This window comes from Pseudorca crassidens, chromosome 6 (assembly GCF_039906515.1).
Source record: "Pseudorca crassidens isolate mPseCra1 chromosome 6, mPseCra1.hap1, whole genome shotgun sequence".
NCBI classification, from domain to species: domain Eukaryota; kingdom Metazoa; phylum Chordata; class Mammalia; order Artiodactyla; family Delphinidae; genus Pseudorca; species Pseudorca crassidens.
This window is the reverse complement of record NC_090301.1, coordinates 89,084,245-89,107,412: the sequence shown is the minus strand read 5'-3', so window position 1 is coordinate 89,107,412 and position 23,168 is coordinate 89,084,245. Positions and strand designations below refer to the sequence as shown.

At 34.9% G+C, this 23,168-nt stretch overlaps 1 protein-coding gene across 1 annotated transcript in view; it reads right to left on the bottom strand.

The window, feature by feature from the left end:
* The window catches only part of LRP1B (LDL receptor related protein 1B), a 1,616,178-nt gene that overhangs the window by 134,444 nt on the left and 1,458,566 nt on the right, over positions 1-23,168 (bottom strand). Inside the window, exons 72-77 of the mRNA XM_067742376.1 lie at positions 22,771-22,903; positions 11,469-11,591; positions 5,643-5,768; positions 4,804-4,941; positions 3,152-3,286; positions 671-790 (exon numbers count right to left, since the gene is read on the bottom strand). Coding sequence (XP_067598477.1) covers positions 671-790; positions 3,152-3,286; positions 4,804-4,941; positions 5,643-5,768; positions 11,469-11,591; positions 22,771-22,903 — 775 coding nt within the window. The remainder of the gene's footprint in view (positions 1-670; positions 791-3,151; positions 3,287-4,803; positions 4,942-5,642; positions 5,769-11,468; positions 11,592-22,770; positions 22,904-23,168) is intronic.

The following is a 23,168-nucleotide window of genomic DNA, read 5'->3' as shown; positions in this document are numbered from 1 at the left end:
CTAATTCCATAGCCCATTCTTGCTTGATTCACTATATCATGTTGCTTTCCTCTTGTAATAACTGTCTTATTAACATTGTTAATCATGCCCTGTAGCTAACAATATTTAAATTACAAAATTATTTAGTAAAAACATAAAAGCATTAAAAGCCATATCTAAGAAGCCCCAAATATATATCTGTAATTTAATTTTTTAAAAATGATATTCATAAGTAGAGGAGGTCTGAATTTGAAGACATAATTTTATTTTAAAACCTTTAAGTTCTTACTCAAAATTCCATTCTCCTTATAATGCTAACATTTAATTTAACTCGTTATTTTTATCCTAGTGGTATAATGTTTCCTCAAGTACACTGAGAGCAGGCCATAAAGAAAGATACTTCATATTCTATCACATTGACTTTTAAATTTTACCTCCTGGTAAATTGTTTCAAACACAAAAGTGATTTTAATAGTAGCCAGGTATTTGACAGCCATGTTTATAAACCTTCCCAGATTATATTAAGAATGATAATAAATAAATTGGACAATTTAACCAGTATTAAAAAGAGATTTATTTTATATTTTCAGGCATTAAGCCATTGCGAAAATGCAATATGAAACATTTTTTTCCCATAAAATGTTTACAGCAAATTATAATAACATTTAAAGTAATGGTTATATATCCTTACCTTTTGCTATGCAGGTGTTATTTCTTTCTTGAAAATTCTGGTCGCACACACATTTATAGGATCCTTCCATGTTTACACATTGGTGGGAACACGTGCCAAACACCAAACATTCATTAAGGTCTAGAAAAGAAGAGCTCAAAATAGCACCATCATAACCCCAATTAGTACTGTCATTCTTTCCACTTTTCAAAAAAGACATGTATTTTGTGTCCTTCAACTTATTATTCCTATTTCTTTCATTTTCTTTTCAAACTGTTAAGTCTGTGACTTTCTATGTAATATTTTCCGGCCATAACAATTTTTTCACAAGTTTCACTATAATGACTCATCAATTGTTTGTGCATTGCTTGTTAATCCACTTAACACGTTGAAATATCCATTTCAAACTTCCCTAGTATTTTCATTCACTCAAATAAAGGTTGAGTTTTCTGATTACCTGCCACCATACCTTTGCACATATCATATGATATTCCTGTGTCCTGTAATGCCCTTGCTTTTTACACAGAAAATTTCTACTCATCTCTCAAGATTCACCTGAAGTGAAGCCTTCCTTGGTCTTCACCAATATACAGTAATGGTTATCTATCTCCTAGATTCTCCACTTTTTGCTCTCTTGGAATTTCTATCTTATGCCACACATATGAAATATAGTTCATATGGTATTTCATGTATGTGGTCACATATTCATATCCCCTACTTGACTGTCAGTCCCTTGGGATCATAAATTAGTATTTATTCATTTTTTTATTGTCAACATTTTGCACAATTCCTGGCAAAGAATGAAGATATGGATACACCTCTAACACACTTCTGGCTTCATGTATACAAAGTGGCTATGTAACAAGAATGGCCAAGTGAACAAACAACAACAAAATCTTGAATGCCTACATAAAAATAAATATATATAAATCATAAGTAATAAATAAATCTTAGGCAATATTCTATGGCTTAGCACATGCCTCAAATTTTAAAGTTTTAAGCAGGGCCAGGATTGAGGTCAGGTGATTCTGGTGAATTATCTACCTCCTCTACTTCTGCTTTCAATCAGCATAAATTCCTCTGCCCCCTTTATCACTTATAGTTGCCCTAATTACATAATAAATCTGTGAGATTAATCCTCCTCTTGAATTAGAGGAATTTAAGGATAAGCACAGCAATAGTAATTTTCTCTTGTTAGCACTCAACAGTGTTCCAAAGCCTCAGTGGTAGAGATGAGGACTTTCCCAGTAACATTTGTAAGTGACAGTGCCAAGGCTTAAACTCAGGCTTCTTGATTCTATTGTCTCTACTATGATACTTTGCCCAAAGTGAACTTACGTACTCTCAGGAGTGCAATTCTGCGTTTAATTGAAGTGTAGGCTAAAGAGACAAAACTGAATTTACTTGTTGACAAATGCTATACCAGGGATAAGTAAAATACATGGTATCAGCTCTCAGCTATCAAAAAAGTATTTCTCGAAAGAAGAAATAATCTAGTCGAGAAATAATTCGCTTTTTTATTAAAATAGAGAAACTTAAGTTGTCAGTTTTCAGTTTTCCACGTTAATGAAGAAATAAAATGGCATGAATGATCTAAACAAGTATATAACTCAAAATGTTCATATATATGATGTGATTACAATTATTTCCCCTTTGGATGAGTATAATTAATTTCAATAATTCCATTTTGATTGACACAAAATAAAAATCGCTTTTATTTACCCAAGAATAACACAAGGAGACAATCAAGAAGAGAGCTTGTAGGTGAAAGCATTTTACGAGTTGAATTTGCCCTGGATAAGCCAGACTTGGATAATTTAGGTTTGGCTCTAACCACAATAATATCAATATTAATGGAGAAACTGGCAGAAAGTGCATATAGGTCTTTATTTCATGGCTCTGTAGTTAAAGACCTGGTGTAAATTATATTTACATATAACTTACTATGAGATTCTGGCTCCCTTACACGCTCAGTTTTTAAATGATCACAAGTAAGCTGACAGAGATTTATTTAAATCCTGTCTTTGAATTTTAGGAGACACTCTTGATAATATAAAGCACTGTTTAAGACGTGGTGTTAGGACAAAAGCCCACAATTCTCTAAAAGTGAATTACCTATTGCAGTATTGCAAATGCCACAACTCAAGAGAAGTGTGGGATCATAAACATGTTCTTTCGTGAAGGCCTCTAATTCTTCAACAGTTTCTGAACCAGCAATTTCGTTATTTGCATTTCAAAACACAATTGTAACAATACAATAGAAATTCCTGCAGGTCTGAATCTACTATACGAAAGGCTTTGTAAGCCTCAGCAACGGTTAGCTTAGCAGTGCAAACAGTCTCTTGACCCCAGGGACTTTTACTCTCATAAGTAAAAGGGTATCCCGTAGATATGCACCATTCTGATGAAAATCAGTCCCCTGTCATCTCACAATTTAGCAGCTTTGGGAGTCTTTTCTAACCTAAAGATTTAAGAGCAAGCTGTTGAGGAAATGTACTATACCTTCACACTGTCTGTTTTTCATGTTTCTCTGAAATCCAGGCTTACAGCGACAGAAAACAGATGTTTTTATTTGATTACAATATGCATCATCTCCACATGGATTCACATTATCTTCACAGGTATATTCAGCGGGAGCTAGGATTTAAAAATATGATCAAAACTGATATAATTCTAATTCCTGAGTGGGAGTTTACTATTTTTCTTAATTTAAAATTACATTTATTATTCCATAGATAACTCTTTTTGAATTTATAAGGTTATGGTCTTCTCCCCATATAAGTCCTCATTTATTATAAAGGTATAGAAGCAGATAAAAACCAAAATCAATTACATTAGGGATAGTTTAGACCAAGCTGCCAACAGCTGATATTTACAGCTGTGATTGAGCTATACTACTTTCCAAAAGGAATTCGAGAACCAATGGCTCTAATGACAGTCTATCTTTACCATGATACAATGTACAAGAGTCACATTCTTCTCTAAGAACCAAAACATTCCCTAGAAGCTACCTAGAGATGTAGGCATCTCTTGCTAACTTAAACTTAGTATTCAGGAACTCAGTCAAGGGTACTACCATGTTACTCAAGCAAGAGGTTAAATTATCAGTTCCTAAACACATACAGGGAGCAGCATTTGAGTTGTAATATGCTCCAATGGACATGGACTGCAATACAAGTTAGGACAGACTATGTGTTATTTGTAGTTTCCAGCATGGTAGTTGCAACTTCATTGCTTTATCTCCAATTCAGGAAAATATTTTAGAGTGCAAATAAAAGAGAGGGACATTATTATAGGGGTAACATTGAATTAGCTCTATTTTACTTAAATCTAATTACATGAGAAATATGAAAACCTTAATTATCAGAAATATAATGTTAATTCCCACTGATTCTTGACTATTTTGTAATTAATTAAAATACACCAGTGGAATTATATACACCACGATTGAGATATACATGGCCATATCCTGGTGGATACTGCTTCAACATCCAGTGAGGAACAACTTACGTATAAATGAGAACAAAATAAAAGACTCAAGAACTGGAACTATTTTGTGACTTTTACAAGCAATATGAATTTAAGGTCGTAAGTTTAATTAGTTTTCCCAATATGGAAAAATCAGATATCAAACATTAAACACAAAATTATTCACAATCAAGGTCTCATAACTTAAGTATCATAGCACTCTAACTGAATAAAATAATGATGTCGTCTTTGAGAATGACTCAGCAATGGATTAAGATTTTAAAACATTAAACAAATTATTAAGACCTTTACCATCATTCAAATGAATATCACTGTAAAATTCAGAAACTATTATATTTATATTTTATAAATAAAATATTAAGGAATATAGATTTCTTTGCTGATATCAAGGTCTGTATTTGGATAAAGTTTCAGCTTTAACAAATATACTCATATTTGTTATGTTATCAAATACTCATATTTGATATTGTAAAATCAACCTTTCCTACCTCATACTTTAAATTAATTAAAATGATATTCTAAGGTTACTTTGGCAAAGGCCTAAAGACAAGAGCAATCTTTTTTGGAAGAGCAATCTTTTCTCACAGCAGTAAAGAAAATTTTAGTCATGTTGAAACAGAAATTGAACTTGTGTGTTGCTGCATTTTAACAGGAAACAAACTCACTTATTCTGCAGGCTTGTTCGTCTGAACCATCTCCACAGTCATCAAGCTGATCGCACTGGAGGTCCATAGGGATACATTTTTTATTACTGCAAGCAAACTCATCTTTTTTACAAGGTCTTGCTTTATATGTAAGCTTACCTATAGAGTTATTTAAAAAATGATCAGCACTTCACAGAATCAAAACAAATTTACTGAGTCTATAACAGGTTCAAGATTTTGCTAAACACTATGAAAAACATAGATCCATAATCCTTTATTTGAAGCTCTTGGGGCTAAATGAAAAAAACATTCTGAAATTTTTGGTTCTTAGAAAAATAACACTGTATTTACCCTATAATCAATGACACTATATTTCCACAGGAAAATATCTGAATATTCACCCTAAGTGAGATTTTTTTTTTAAAAAGTAATATAAACTACCTCAGACCAGTTCAAGTCAGGGTCTGTCACCAAATGGTTTTGCTGCATATTTTAGTAAAGCTTTTGGTTTTTTGAGTTTTAATTTCTGAATTGTGAAAAAGGGACTGTGTACGCATACATACAATCTATATAAACACTTTTCCCCCAAGAAGTTGTTTAACAGAATATTTTAAACCACTATATTGTTTCTCTCATGCAGTACTTTCTAGAATAAAGTACCTATAACCAATGGAGATTTACAGACCTGGAGGGAGCGGATAAAGTTGCACAGCTCTACTATGCAAATCAAATGTTAGTGGATTATCTTCATACCCTGTATGAAGAATATTAAAATATATTTTTTTAATTTTTAAGCCCTAAAATCATTGTATTATCTGTAGCTGTCACTGAATCAATTATTTCACATTAAAAAGATTTACCACCACAGGGATCTTCATCTGAGTTGTCCCCACAGTCATCAACCCCATTGCACATTTGCTCAGGCTGCAGGCATACTCTGTTATTTCTGCATCTGTGCGGTCTTGTGGGTGGGCAAAGAAATTTTTCTGAAAAAAAAAGAAAAAACAAAGCAGCTCCTTTGGGTACACTGACTTATGAAGAACCATCCTTCTTTTGTCTTCCTTTTATTTTCTTCCTTTTCAAATCCATCATCTAGCTTTTCTGAATATCTTTTGTTGTGGGAAGTGCTTACATGTAGATACTAGAAAAATGTGTGATAATAGAAGGTATGATCCTAGTTATTTACATTAACAACAGAAAAGAGTGCATAGCTGAAATGTTGAATGAAGTAAGAAAAAAAGCCAAACGTCATGGTTTTATTTCCAAATGCTTTATCTTAGCTGACTTCCCTTAGTGTACCAAATTAATTTATGCCTATGATTTATACAACATGGCAGGACACAGCTATCTGAAAGAGCAATTTCACACAGAATAGAGCTTGAGCAAGCATACGTTATGGATCCAAAATTGAAAATAGGTCATTCAGCAAAAAAAAAAAAAAAAATCCCAACAACACTATAACTGTGTTTCTTACTCTCTGTCTCCATAAACAAATGGGCCGATATGTATTTAACGCAAATAAGGTGATCTTACTTATTCATTTTTAATGTGTGTGTGTGTGTGTGTGTGTGTGCGTGTGTGTGTGTGTGTGTGTGTGTATGAGACTTAAATAAACAATTAAAGCCAGGGAATTTTACACTTGTCCTTTCCATCACTATCGAATCTGAAGACTTCTACCCCTAAAGTAGGAAGCATCTCTAATGTCTTCCCAATCTCATATGTGGAATACTGCACGGTGCTATCATTGGTCCCCTGATGTTCTCACTCTTGAATTCTCTGCTTAGATATTCTCATGCATTCTCATGGATTTACTTGACACTATATTCTGAAGACTTTCAATTTGCTATCTAATTCTAGCATCTCATAGTTAATTATAGGACGTTCCCTTGGGAATTTAAAATTCAACAAGTTCAAAGCTCAATTCTTCATCATCTTCCCTTGACCTCCTTCTCCTCAAACAAGCTCTGTCTTATTTCCATAGTTCAGTTTGTGGCACATAATAGCCACAAGTTTGGGATTATTCTAAATGCATCCTCTCACTATGCTTCAACTCTTATTAGTCAACAAGTGCAGTTGGTATTGTCCCAAATTTGCCTTCTTATCTCCATGCATACCAGTTACAACTCCAACAGCTCAGCTATTTATTATTTCTTACAGAGATGACTGTCATAGAATCCTTAATGTCTCAGTTTCATTGCCCAACCTAAAATCCTCCCAAAGCCACCAGAACAGCAATCTGATCATTTCTTCCATAGCTATTCATCACTTCCAGAATAAAATTTAAGATACTTTACATGGCATAATAGACTTATCATTATCTTGTCCATGCCACTCCTACAGACTCATCCCTTGTCACTCTTTATTAGCTCCTTAAATATGCCATATTCCTTCTTGCCACCTTCCTTATTTTAATTAAAATCTGTTTTTCACTCTAAGCAGAGTTCCTCCTCTTCAGGTTTTTTGGAATGTCTCTTAAATTGCTCAAACCTCATGTTATCTCATATTTGAAGACATAATAATTTCCTACTATGGCTTCCAGAACTTTGTTACTATATATTCATATTCTATTTTTTTAAAATAAACTGAAAACAAAAACTGTTATTTTGAGGACCAGGCATTTGGTTGTATTTTTTTTTCTTATCTCTATTTTCTCATTAACCTTATAAACATCACCCCCTCCCCAATTCACTGAAGACTGTAGCACCATCCCTCACAGCTATTTCTCTCCATCTAAATTATTCCAGCATCCTAGGTGACATCAACATCCATACGAGCAAACTAGCCAATAACTGCACCACTTAACTTCCTGATTTTCTCATACCCAATGTCCTTTTACTCTAATCCACCTAGGCCACCCATTCTTCTAGAAGGCTGTGGACATGGGTGGATTTCAACAAAATTATCTTCTTAATTCAGCCAATGACAGTTCCTGCTACCCGCAGATAAGAAACACTGACACAGCCGGATTTGCTATTTCCTCCAATTGCTTCATTTACAAAGCCACTAATTTTAAAAGTCTGAACAAAAATTCTGACAACAATTTCCAGTTAGCCAACTTTTTAATTCAACCAGTCTCATTAAAGATGATTTTCAGTCTTACCTGAAACTTTAGCCCATTGATACGTCTAACTCTTCCTTATTTACCATTGCCTTTTTCTCTTTACTTCCATTTCTGTTGACATTAGATTCCACATTCCATTTTTAATTTACTTATTTGATATTTATTGATAACCTTTATATGTTGGAAATTCTTCTAAGTACTTTTAGAAAATCACTTGTGTCCAAATAATCTGGATTCTCTGGCCCTTTTGCTTTTTTCATCTTAATTATCAGAATCCCAAACTTAGATGAATGAAACCATCTGCTATCCCAGTGTCTGCATCTGGGAAGCCCAGGAATGTTGCAGATGACCATACTGCAAGACCAATTGATATCACAAATATGAATATTTATCAATGCCAGGTAGGCCCTGAACACTACTTGGAAATCATTCATTTATATCTATATATTTATATCTATCTATATCTAATGTCACTCTTACTCTTTGCAGTAATGATTCAAATCTGCATTCCTTTTGAATCTCCCTACCACACCAACCTTTCACATTCTATATATGAACACGCTTCCTTACTATACATAAGAAAGTGGAAATTAAAAGATTAAAAAAATGTTATTATATCATTAAATATGTGTACATCCACCTGCATCTGCATATAGTCTATCAACTCATTTCAAGGGGTCACTACCCTTATCTAAAACTGATTTTTTCACATGCTCTGAAGCTTAATTTCCCCTGCTTCTTCAGGAACTATCCCATCTTTCTTGAAACATTTTATTACCTTCGTATTTCTCTTGTTATACTTCCTTTTTCTTTTTGCTTATCCTTTTGTTATCACTCACCTGAGTCTCTGCTGGCTGTTTATATTTATCTAGATGTTGGTGGCCCTCAATACTCTATCCTAATCCCCCCCTTTTATGTTTACTCCCTCCCAGGCTAAATCTTACAAATTCCACAGTATTTACTACTACATTTTATGCTGACTCTCAAATTTATATTTCTAGACCAGCTCTTTAAGCTCTAGAATATCTAGCACCTACTTGAAATCAGTACTTGAATGTCTCCTCAGATGCATCTCAAGCCAGACTTCTAATCTTTACTTGCAAAACTGTTCCTTTTCCTGTGTTCCCCATCTATTCAAATGTGCAAGCGAAAACAGCCTACAAATTATACTGGGCAACTTCCTGTCTCTTGCCTCCTATAACTACTCCATTATTTAATCCAATTCATTTTGCTTTTTAAATCACATTCAAACTGTGTATACTTTGCCATCATGGTCTGTCATTATCTTAATCCAAGCTACCCGCATAGCTTGCCTTGAGCTCTGCAACTGTCTTAACTATTCTTGCCTATTTCTATCCAGTATTTGTGAAATATAAATATGACTATGTGCCTCCTCTATTTTAAATTCTATAGTACTTTTAATTGCTTTCAGGCTAAATCTAAAAATCCCTATCTAGACTCACAAGTTTCCATGTATCTCTCCTGTCTCTTCAGTTTCATCCATTATCTATCTTGCTCTGTATTCTCCAAGCACACATGTCTTTCAGCTTCTCTAGTAAACTATGGTTCGCTCTACCTCAGGGCCTTTCTACATCTTGTTTCCTTTGCCTAAAATGTTGTGTCATCCACTCTCACTCCATCCCTTTCACCTACCTGGCAGCTATAAATTTCTCAGACTCAAACTCAAATGTTACTTCTTATAATCCAAGATTGAGTAAAATCCTTCTGTTCTATATTTTTATAACTTATTATACTTTTTCTTCATTGCATGTATCATAGTTTATAACTACATATTTTTGTGATCATTAATATCCCTCTTCCACTAGACTCTCAGCTCTGTGAAGTCTGGGTCCATATCTGTTTCTCTCCTCATTATATCACCATAAATAATCACAGCCTCTAGCTTAACAAATATTTATTAAATGAATGAATGATACTTTTCCCCACACTGTTCTCTATGCCTATGGTGACTTTTAGCCTAGATGTTTCAAAACTGTAGCTTTCTGAATTCCCCTTCAGGCAGAGTTCCTCTTATCCCTCTCTGCCTTGTCTTTACTTAATTCTACTATTGCTTAAAATATAATTTATGGAAATTATTATTTTCCAACCAGAATAAGATCTCCTTGTCAAAGAGAACCATGTTCTGTTCAGGTTTTTTTTAATCCCGATTACTTAGCACAGTCTCCAGAACATCATAGCTTGACTCAGTGTTGATACTGATGACTGAGGGGAACGCAAAAATATTCACAGAATTAAGCTGGATGTATTTTACAAGTTTTCCAGCAGCTATGCAGCATGTCCCTGAGAATCACTTCCTGGCCCTTGAAGTGGTTCTGGGGAGGGGGGTGACTCTGGAGCCCCACGTGGTTAATTAGTTTCCAAACATTTCCTATTACACTCAATAGTTTTGTGTTGAAGTGGAATAGAGAATAGAAGGAAAAAACATAGTTTATAAAAATAGTAGGTTTTGGCTTGATACTGGTAAACCCATATTTTTTCAACTATTATGATTCAGAAACAATACTATCTCTGGTCATTCTCTAGAGTTCACTTTGTAAGATTATGTAGAAGAACTGAAATTGAAATTTAGTTATATCACTTATCAGTTGTACCTACAGAGATCAATTCTCTAACTACTGTCTTTTTCAAATTTTAAAACATGTTTAAAATAAAGCTGACTCCTTGTTTCAGATTTTTTTCTGTAACATCTGTAGTCAATATCATCATCTATCAAAATAATTAGTTTAATTTGATATACCAAATAGAACATAGAATTTAAGAACATACACTCATGCTATGCTTTCTTTAATTCACCTGATGTGCTATTTAGTTATACCCAAAGTAGTAGTATTTTTCTTTAAATTAAAAGTTAAATTACCTTTTTTGCTGAGATTAGCAAAAGAATGAGAAGAAGAAAAAAAGTGTTTACCAAATACAGGAAATCATTTAATTTGGTGATCTAAAGGCGCACATTTATATTTATAGTTCGTGGTTGCATAATCACGCTTGTGACTAATGTCAGAAGTAACTTGAATTTGAAGAAGAAATAAATTTTGTTAAGATTTTCAGATTTAAATGTTAAATAACTCCTAATTGCGGTTCTCCACCTAACATTTGTAAGATATATATAGATATAGATAGATAGATAGATAATGTCTGTATATCTCTATGTATATTTATTTCCCTTCTCTGAATAACCACAGTCTCAGCAGTGGGTGACTTGTGGAAGTACATGATTTGATTATGCACATTTTTTCCATGCTTGTCTGTCAAAAAAATTATTTTAGCCTATAACACCAATTGGGAATAAAGCCAAAGTCCTTATATGAACCTTACTCAATACAAAAGGTCAACTACTCTAAATCCTCCTAGACAGACCATAATCTATCTTTTGAATACTGCTGACATGTGCAAGTTCAGATTTAGGAGGGCTCTCTATAAAGTCATAAACTTTGAGCAGGGCTATCTCTTATTACCTGACCAAAAGCTGTATCTGTGGCTATACTTTATCTACCTAACCCCAGGACGGTAAAATTTGTGGTTCACCTCACCACGTCATCGATTCACGCTGGCGCACTACATCAGGAGATGAGAGTACAATCTAGAGCCACGTGAAATGCCATACCACACATGTCAGGGGCTTCGTCAGAGTTGTCTCCACAGTCATCTTCTCCATCACACACCCAGAAATGTAGTTTGCAGAGGGAATTATTGCAAAGGAACTCATCCGCTCTACATATATTTCCTCCTTTATTTTAAAACAAAAAAGAGACAGAGGGATATAGCATAATTAATTCCAGTCAGCAAAACACATATTCCTCTAATTCTCAGCTCAGTATCTAGTGTCTCATTTCCTTATTCTTTTTTCCTGTATAATACTAGGAACATATAACGTCCAAACTTTTTTTTTAAAAGGTATTCATTTTTAACTTTTCAAAACAATCTGATATCACACTCATGTCTATCATATTTTCTTTAAAAAATATTGATCATAAGATGATAGAATCAAGTTTTCTCAAATATAAATTCCCTTCCATTTCATATCATTTCTATGTTACTGAGTGTAAAGAAACTTAGATTTTAAATATTAATTTTCTTTACTAAAAATTATGCTGTTCTGAAAAGAAAAGACACTTTAAAAATTATTAGATAATTCAATTCTATCTGGAAACTGACAGACTGATCCATTAAAAACAGAATGACCAGGAAAAAGTTTTTGCAGTCATAGAGAAACAGTTAATTTTATAACAGAAATATAAATTGGTGATGTGAGGAAATATTATTTATTCTTATAAAAATTGTGCAATAGAGTACTCTTTCTGTGCGTATTTTTTAAATGTTTGCATTCTTTCTCTCTTTACAGTTAAACAGAAAGGATTAATCAACAAAACAAAACAAACAAAAGCCCAGGACCAGATGGCTTCACAGGCGAATTCTATCATTTAGAGAAGAGCTAACACCTATCCTTCTCAAGCTCTTCCAAAATATAGCAGAGGGAGGAACACTCCCAAACTCATTCTACGAGGCCACCATCATCCTCAAACCAAAACCACACAAGGATGTCACAAAGAAAGAAAACTACAGGCCAATATCACTGACGAACATAGATGCAAAAATCCTCAACAAAATACTAGCAAACAGAATCCAACAGCACATTAAAAGGATCATATACCATGATCAAGTGGGGTTTATCCCAGGAATGCAAGGATTCTTCAACATACGCAAGTCAATCAACATAATATACCATATTAACAAACTGAAGGAGAAAAACCTTATGATCATCTCAATAGATGCAGAGAAAGCTTTTGACAAAACTCAACACCCATTTATGATAAAAACCCTGCAGAAAGTAGGAATAGAGGGAACTTTCCTCAACACAATAAAGGCCATATATGACAAACCCACAGCCAACATCGTCCTCAATGGTGAAAGACTGAAATCATTTCCACTAAGATCAGGAACAAGGCAAGGTTGACCATTCTCACCACTATTATTCAACATAGTTTTGGAAGTTTTAGCCACAGCAAATAGAGAAGAAAAGGAAATAAAAGGAATCCAAATCAGAAAAGAAGAAGTGAAGCTGTCACTGTTTGCAGATGACATGATACTATACATAGAGAATCCTAAAGATGCTACCAGAAAACTACTAGAGCTAAACAATGAATTTGGTAAAGTAGCAGGATACAAAATTAATGCACAGAAATCTCTGGCATTCCTATACACTAATGATGAAAAATCTGAAAGTGAAATCAAGAAAACACTCCCATTTACCATTGCAACAAAAAGAATAAAATACCTAGGAATAAACCTACCTAAGGAGACAAAAGACCTGTATGCAGAAAATTATAAGACACTGATGAAAGAAATTAAAGATGATACAAATAGATGGAGAGATTACCATGTTCTTGGATTGGAAGAATCAACATTGTGAAAATGACTCTACTACCAAAAGCAATCTACAGATTCAATGCAATCCCTATCAAACTACCACTGGCATTTTTCACAGAACTAGAACAAAAAATTTCACAATTTGTATGGAAACACAAAAGACCCCGAATAGCCAAAGCAATCTTGAGAACGAAAAACAGAGCTAGAGGAATCAGGCTCCCAGACTTCAGACTATACTACAAAGCTACAGTAATCAAAACAATATGGTACTGGCAGAAACACAGAAAGATAGATCAATGGAACAGGATAGAAAGCCCAGAGATAAACCCATGCACATATGGTCACCTTATCTTTGATAAAAGAGGTAGGAATATACAGTGGAGAAAGGACAGCCTCTTCAATAAATGGTGCTGGTAAAACTGGACAGGTACATGTAAAAGTATGAGATTAGAACACTCCCTAACACCATACACAAAAATAAGCTCAAAATGGATTAAACACCTAAATGTAAGGCCAGAAACTATCAAACTCTTAGAGGAAAATATAGGCGGAACACACTATGACATAAATCACAGCAAGATCCTTTTTGACCCACCTGCTACAGAAATGGAAATAAAAACAAAAATAAACAAATGGGACCTAATGAAACTTAAAAGTTTTGCGCAGCAAGGGAAACCATAAAGAAGATCAAAAGACAACTCTCAGAATAGGAGAAAATATTTGCAAATGAAGCAACTGACAAAGGATTAATCTCCAAAATTTACAAGCAGCTCATGCAGCTCAATAACAAAAAAACAAACAACCCAATCCAAAATGGGCAGAAGACCTAAATAGACATTTCTCCAAAGAAGATATGCAGACTGCCAACAAACACATGAAAGAATGCTCAACATCATTAATCATTAGAGAAATGCACATCAAAACTACAATGAGATATCATCTCACACCAGTTAGAATGGCTATCATCAAAAAAAGTCTACAAAAGTGAGAGAGAGAGAGAGTGGCATGGACATATATGCACTACCAAAGATAAAATAGATAGCTAGTGGGAAGCAGCCGCATAGCACAGGGATATCAGCTCGGTGCTTTGTGACCACCTAGATGGGTGGGATAGAGAGGGTGGGAGGGAGGGAGATGTAAGAGGGAAGAGATATATGAACATATGTATATGTATAACTGATTCACTTTGTTATATAGCAGAAACTAACAAACCATTGTAAAGCAATTATTCTGCAATAAAGATGTAAAAAAAGAAAATCTAGAAACAATAAATGCTGGAGAGGGTGTGGAGAAAAGGGAACCCTCTTGCACTCTTGGTGGGAATGTAAATTGATACAGCTACTATGGAGAACAGTGTGGAGGTTCCTTAAAAAACTACAAATAGAACTACCATATGACCCAGCAATCCCACTACTGGGCGTATACCCTGAGAAAACCATAATTCAAAAAGAGTCCTGTACCAAAATGTTCATTGCAGCTCTATTTACAATAGCCAGGACATGGAAGCAACCTAAGTGTCCATCAACAGAAGAATGGATAAAGAAGATGTGGCACATATATACAATGGAATATTACTCAGCCATAAAAAGAAATGAAATTGAGTTATTTGTAGTGAGGTGGATGGACCTAGAGTCTGTCATAAAGAGTGAAATAAGTCAGAAGGGAAAGACAAATACCGTATGATAACACATATATATGGAATCTGAGGGAAAAAAAAAAAAGAAAAAAAAAGGTCATGAAGAACCTAGGGGTAAGACAGGAATAAAGACACAGACCTGTTAGAGAATGGACTTGAGGATATGGGGAGGGGGAAGGGTAAGCTGTGACAAAATGAGAGAGTGGCATGGACATATATACACTACCAAACGTAAAACAGATAGCTAGTGGGAAGCAGCCGCATAGCACAGGGAGATCAGCTCAGTGGTTTGTGATTACCTAGAGGGGTGGGATAGGGAGGGTGGGAGGGAGGGAGACACAAGAGGGAAGAGATATGGGAACATACATATATGTATAACTGATTCACTTTGTTATAAAGCAGAAACTAACACACCATTGTAAAGCAATTATACTCCAATAAAGATGTTAAAAAAAAAAAGAATACAGGGAAGATATACAGATTGCCAACAAACACATGAAAGGATGCTCAACATCACTAAATTTAGAAAAATGAAAATCAAAATTATAATGAGGTATCACCTCACACCGGTCAGAATGACCATCATCAAAAAATCTACAAACAATAAATGCTGGAGAGGGTGTGGAGAAAAGGGAACCCTCTTGCACTCTTGGTGGCAATGTAAATTGATACAGCCACTATGGAGAACGGTATGGAGGTTCCTTAAAAAACTACAAATAGAACTACCATACGATCCAGCAATCCCACTACTGGGCATATACCCTGAGAAAACCATAATTCAAAAAGAGTCATGTACCACAATGTTCACTGCAGCACTATTTACAATAGCCAGGACATGGAAACAACCTAAGTGTCCATCGTCAGATGAATGGATAAAGAAGATGTGGTACATATATACAATGGAATATTACTCAGCCATAAAAAGAAATGAAATTGAGTTATTTGTAGTGAGGTGGATAGACCTAGAGTCTGTCATACAGAGCGAAGTAAGTCAGAAAGAGAAAAATAAATACCATATGCTAACACATATATATGGAATCAAAAAAAAAAAAAAACCAAAAAGTTTCTGAAGAACCTAAGCGCAGGACAAGAATAAAGACACAGACGTAGAGAATGGACTTGAGGACACGGGGAGGGGGAAGGGTAAGCTGGGACGAAGTGAGAGAGTGGCATGGACATATATACACTACCAAATGTAAAACAGACAGCTAGTGGGAAGCAGCCCCATAGCATAGGGCAATCAGCTCAGTGCTGTGACCACCTAGAGGGGTGGGATAGGAGGGGTGGGAGGGACACACAAGAGGGAAGGGATATGGGGATATATGTATACATATAGCTGATTCACTTTGTTATACAGCAGAAACTAAGACAACATTTTAAAGCAATTATACTCCAATAAAGATGTTAAAAAAAAAGAATACAGGGACGTTCTAACTTAAAATTAAATACATCCACCACAGGCAAAGGACCCAAAGTACGAATAAACTTTAGTTGTATGTCTAGATATGTAGCAATATATAGCAGAAACAGCAATGGTTAGGGAGATAGTGACTTGCTTTGTCTTGCTTTGGAAAAGTGTATTAATTTCTATGGGGCTCAACATCTTCATATGCTACAAAAGAGGTATGGTTAAGATTTATAAGTTCATATTTGTAAGGAGTACATGGGGAAACCACACAAAGAAACTTGATGGGAATTTAAAATTAAGATTAATAAGACTGCTCTCAGAGAATTATATTAATTTAATTATATTAATTTAAATTTCATATATAAGTAGTATCATTTCTATATTGGTGAGATTTGATGATTGAAGGTATTAACATATTAAAAATGGATATGTTTATTAAAACAGGGAGCTGGGGAATGATAGGGCTCATCCTTGCAAGCCTAGAAAATTCCAAGAAAGAAGCATTGTTCATTTTATGTATGTACTTTAGAGAGAATAATGAGTCTAGGCTTGTGAGAGTCAATAAGCTCTTCTTGTTCTGAGTTTTGACTTGCACACTAATCTCTAGTAATTCACTTCTAGTAGCAAAGATTTAACTTAGGAAATCACAGAATCAGATTTGGGTTGTAGAATGACAACACTAGCTACAGTGAGGAAAACTTAGAAATGAAGATAGGGAGTAGTAAAGCCAAGATGGGAGGAAAAAGACCAATTTGAAGAGGGCTTGCAGCAGTCCAGAAAACAACTGATGGAAACCTGATTTAGAGTAGCTACATTTGAGAGCTCTTCAGGAGGTAGAATCCTCAGGATCTGATGGCTAACTAGATGAGGGTGGTAAAGGAGAGTGAGTAGTGAAACACAGTACTACTCAATTTTTGGTTTGTTGGGGTCATTCAGTGAATGTTGGTGTCATTCAATAAATAAAAGATCACATTAGAAGGATCAGGTTTAGTGGAAATAATGACAATTCATTTAGGTTACTGGGAAGACAATCATGTGGTGATACTTAGCAGGCTAGTGGATAAATGTGTCTGAAATATGGGATAGGTTTCTGAGGTGTAAATGTAGAGTCGGGAATGATCAGAATACAGTTATTATTTGAAATTTAGAAGAGAACACAGAGAAAATCAGCATTTAAAGTTTGAATAGATAAAGAGGAATCTAGCAGAGACTGAGAAGAAGTAGCCAGAGTGGTTGGAGAAATACCTGGAAACTTTTCTAACAAGAAGTTAATAGTTAGCACATTTAAATGATGCTAAGAGAGTAGCTTTAGAGAAAGTGGTGGTGGGTTTAGTGAAATGTTTGTAGTTCATTATTATAGATGAAGAATTTGTAGTCCAGAAGTTTACCCTTAAAGGGGAGGAAGAAAAGAGGAAGTTAAGGAATTCAGTAGACAAGGTAATGTTGAGGATACAAAAGACAGAAAAGGTACTTCAGATAATGAGTTCCTTGAGAATCAAGAAAGTGTGAAGGATTTGAGATCTAAAGCAAAATAAAAGGATCATCCTTAGGCTGGAAGACAAGTCTTCCATTTCAAGAGAAAGGAAGGAGGAAATGCTAGGCACAGCTATATGTAGCTTAGTTAATTTTGTGTCTAGATGTTGAAAAAAGCTCATGATTTTTACTATTGCTGTGAGGTGGAATGTGAGAAAATAAATCAACTTTTTAAAAACCAGATATGGTTAATGGTAGAGAGAGATGATTAAAAACATATAGGTAGCTTGCTTAGAATCTTGAGTGGTAGTTGAAGCTGAGGCCAGGAATTTATAGTGATACCATTCAGAACGGGTCTAAGTTTTCCTGCAAAAATGCTTAACAGAACTGGTGCAGCTTAAATTGACACCTCTGAGCACTAACAAACTAAGACACAGAAAAAGGCAGGTCCTTGGTGAGTGCAGCAAGGTGAATGTCACCATGTGAGACTTCTGAAAGTACAATATCTGGCATTGGGACGCCCTTTTCTTTCAAACATCTGCAATGTTCAACTCTAAAAATGCCCTGATTTTTAAAATAATCTCAATTATCAAAATCAATGCAAGAAAATATATTACCATTTAGGAACTCTGAAAACAAAAAGATATAACATGAACAGCCTTTAGTATTAAAGATATGAATATTGGTTTGAGGTGAGCTTTAGCTTAATTCAATATCAAAATCCATAGAATATGAAATAGAGTTGTATTCTTTCAGAATAAAGATTCTAATGACTAAATCTCATCACATGTTCCATTCTAAAATGGACTAAATTCAAACAGAATTTGTGAACTCTTGACATCCTCTGATTATTTAAAAATAACTCTATTTGTAGCACATCAGTCTTGTTAAAAGGAAAAAAAATGAGTTCCCAAAGGTATTGCATTACATAACATTACCATTTTCCCCATAAGAGTGTGGGACATGGGACTTGCCTGGCAGCCCAGTGGTTAAGACTCCAGGCTTCCACTGCAGGGGACAGAGGTTCGATCCCTGATGGAGGAACCAAGATCCTGCATGCCACAAAGTGTGGCCAAAAATAAATAAATAAATAAAACAAAAAAAGTGTTGGATATGCCACTATTTTTATTAAGAAGAAGAGAAATATAAATGAAATCATAATTGTAGCAGAAAGGCAAAGGTTTTATGATAACCTACGAAAGGTTTCCTATTGTACTAGGAAGAATTTGCATTGCAAAAAATGCATTGGGGGGGTGGGGGGTTTCCAAGACATCTTAACTTAACAAGTTTATTTTGAAATGGCATGAAGCACACATAAACAATTAAAAACAGGTATAATATAAAGAGATTAGCTGGATTAAAATCCCAGTTCCCTAGTCATGTTCTTGATCAGCTCAATGGGAGGTTATTAGAAAAATAGATAAGTATATATTAACAACAACCTATGTCTAAATATAACTTAGCTCTTGGCAGTTTTATAGAAATTTGGACAAGTGAAACATCACAGAAAATAATCATCTAGAGTTCTCATCTTTATTTGGGTTGAGATAAGCTTAAATATATAATATTTTATAATTTCTATAATAATATACACATTTGAGCTGATAATTACTAAAAAGAATAACTATCTTTTCCAACAAAATTGCTATAAAGAATAAAGTTTGAAAGCTCAGGCCAAAACAAACACCAAGTTTCCTTAAGGCAACACGGTTTACCTTTAAAAATGTGACTGCTGGGCTTCCCTCATAGTACAGTGGTTAAGAATCCGCCTGCCAATGCAGGGGACATGGGTTCGAGCCCTGGTCTGGGAAGATGCCACATTCCGTGGAGCAACTAAGCCCGTGTGCCACAATTACTGAGCCCGTGCGCCACGACTCGTGAAGCCCTTGCGCCTAGCACCTGTGCTCCGCAATAAGAGAAGCCACCACAATGAGAAGCCCGCACACTGCAACGAAGAGTGGCCCCCGCTTGCCGCAACTAGAGAAAGCCCTCATGCAGCAACGAAGACCCAATGCAACAATAAATAAATAAATAAATTTATTTAAAAAAAAAGTGAATGCTGCTTTTAATTCCATAGTATTTGGGATTTCAGTCCTTTTAAAGTAAACCAGTAAAATTGATTCACATTGAAAATGTTCCATGTTTATCCTACAGCTCTCTTATCTTCCAGCCCCCAGCACTTAGCCCCTGTTAGCTCACGTGTCCAGATTTGAGATGAATGGAAGTAACATTTAATAGAAGAGATGTTTATTCTGGCATTTTATCTCCTCAGTGCCTTGAAGTGCTTTTTCCCAATACCTAAACAACTTCCTGGAAGCAAATCAAATACTAGAAATCTGAACTTGGTCATGCCTTATGGTACATCCATACAGGATCAAACACTTTAACCAACAAGGTATTCCATTGGAATTTAATTACCTAGCAGCAAAGGAACCCAAGAAATGTTAGAAGCAGAAATAGGGAGGGTAGGGGAGCTTTGACATATTTCTAAATGGTTGAATTAAAAGCTCTCAACTCTCTTTTTATTCAGTAAGCTTAAACATTTAATAGTCATTTTAAATCTGAAAGTTATCTCAGATTTCAAATACTATAATGTTCAGTTTTTTACTTTAATGTTTGATTTTTTAACCTGGAATCCTTTGTTCAAACCCATTTTTTTATGAAATCCAATATTAAAAAAGTAGCTAAATCCTAAAAGGATTGCCCACCACCACCCACCCTCCCAGGCACACACTGACTTTCCAGGTGTTTCTACAGCTGTTGGAGACATTTCACTGTGGCTGAACTTGATAGTATGAAAACATGAGCACAGAAATGTCCGTGGAGATAAGACAAGAAACTGGACTGCTTGATTCTCATCTCAGGAAATTCTCTGTGCTGTTACATAGTTCAAATCCCATCACCCCTTCCTTTTTTAATATTAGAAAACTCCTCAAAAGCATTGGAAAACTCCTCAACATGCATAATATTAAAACCAAGTTCTACAGCATGACTCCTCAATTACTTGTGGCTCCTAAACAGATCGTTTCCCTCACCTCTGTGACTTTGAACATAATTATCCCACTGCCTGAAATGTACTTCCACATTTTGCTTGCATACCTAATTTTTCACATCAAGAAACTCATATTCCAACAGGGAAGCTTAGTCAAATAATACAGAAGTGATTACATTAGAAGGAAGAACATGACAACAGGAATGCAATCAAATGGTTCCTAGTGAAACTAAAAAAAGACTGCAGTTTGGTTGAAGACACAGTAACTGAGATGGACTTAAAAGAATAGATATAATTTTTACTGGCAAAGGTATTGAGATGGCAAAGTAGTAGAATAATCAAGAAAGATGTTGAAAAGCATGGAGGATATTGCTTGAATATTATCTTCCAGTTTGGCTACAATTTAGGGTACATAAAGAGGATTAGTAGAGTTATAAGACTGGAAAGGTGAAATGGGATCATTCTCTTATAACCCTGACTGCCAGGTTGTGATATTTGTATCTAACCAGGAAGAGCTTTAAGTAAAGATTGACAAAACCAGAGTTACATTTAAATAAGAGGAACATGGCAGCAGTGAATAGGATGTACTGGTGACCAGTTGGGTCACTAATAGCCCAGATAGGAAGCCACAAGGAAAAGAACAAGACTGGTGACAGTGACTTAAGCTGAGGGGATAGAGCTTATTAATTAGAAAATGGTAAATGATGAGTAGCTTAATTGTGGTCCCAAAGTCTTTGACTATAAGATTGTATATGAGTTGTTGGTACCAGAATGTCCACAAAGTTTGCTTTCTTTAGAGTAACCAATTACAGAAAGAGAGTGTGAGAACTTAAGCGAAAGTAGAAACGGCTATTACGGAAGTTTAATCTTTTACAGTTTTTTATAAGGTACTGCAGATTCCAAATGAGAAATAGGATTTCTTCTGCTGATATAACAATACTTTATCAGGTTTGGAATAGAAATATAGGACATCATAAAGTTTTGATCTAATATTAAAGAAAGTAGAAGGTATTTTTCCTTGAGCAACTAGATATTGACAGAAGTAAATACTTTAGGCCCATTTAAACTGTGTAAACCCTGAATGTTCAAATGCCTTGCAACATATGTCAATATCTAATATCATCTCTGTTGATGATGTTCCAAATATTCTAAAATGTAAAGTTGATTGAGAGACTTTTATAAGTAGGTAAAAATAACTTTTGTATTTAAACAATATATCTAAATATATATATATTATAATATATATCAATAAGATATATATTTCATAATATCTTATGAAAATAATAAGAATGCTGCAATTTGTGATCATTTTAAGATTCACCCTATAATTTCTTTGCTTTCCACTCATTAACTCTAAAGTAGCCATAATTGCTATTTTTAATGTGGTGACTTAAACTAAAAAGTTATCTGTCAGGATTTTCACATAGCTGGAAAAAAACGATGCTACAAAACAGAAAGTTTCTTTCAGACTGACAAATAATGTAGGTCATTTTCTCAACTATATGGCAAGAAAGAAATTTGGGGCACAACCTATAACCTATATATGATCTAGCATATCAGTAGGTGTGGTACAGTATACCATATGCTGTTTCTAGTCATTCAGAAACCAGGCAAGCAATGTGGAAGAGAAACGTGCCCAGAAAATACTTTGGTAGGAATGGCTATAGTGGCTATGTTCCCTGGATTCTTCTCATATCCCCATCCCTGACCCAACATCTAGTCCAAAGACATGCTCATGATAGGCACCCAAAAAACACTTGCATTTTGGTTGTCTTTGTTATATGAAGACAAATTTATACTCTTGTCTGAAAATGAGCCAGATTTTGCTTATTTAGAATAGGCTATTATGTAATGAAACTAGAAAAGGAGAATCATTTAATGATCTTATCCTCTGCCTCTAGCACACTATGTAAATATTCTGCGTAGCATCTTAACTGTCATTCTTGCCATTCTCTTACTTGCAGGAGCACATGCGCACACACACGCACACACACACACACACACACACGCACACATACAAAGTACCTTACCTCTGTCACAGTTGTCTTCATCACTGCCATCCACACAGTCATGAATTCCATCACAAAGCCATCTAATTGGAATACAGTGGGCTTTATTTCTGCATCGAAACTGATCTTCCTTACACTCAGTCACACAGCCCATCTGTTCAAATACAAAAGGCCACTGCAGTTTTCATTAATGATAATGCTATCATCACAAGCAAGATAAACATGCAGCTGACAATACTGGAGATTGATTATACTGTGGGCTTTCTTTTATTTTTATTTAATGAATATCACCTCTGCAAATGACAATAGGGTTTAGTCTATGGACACCATGAAGATTCAGGTATTTGCTGAAATTACTGTATTCAATGTTCTTGTCTTGACATTTTAGACAGTGCTAAGAATCAAGATTCTGTCTCTTT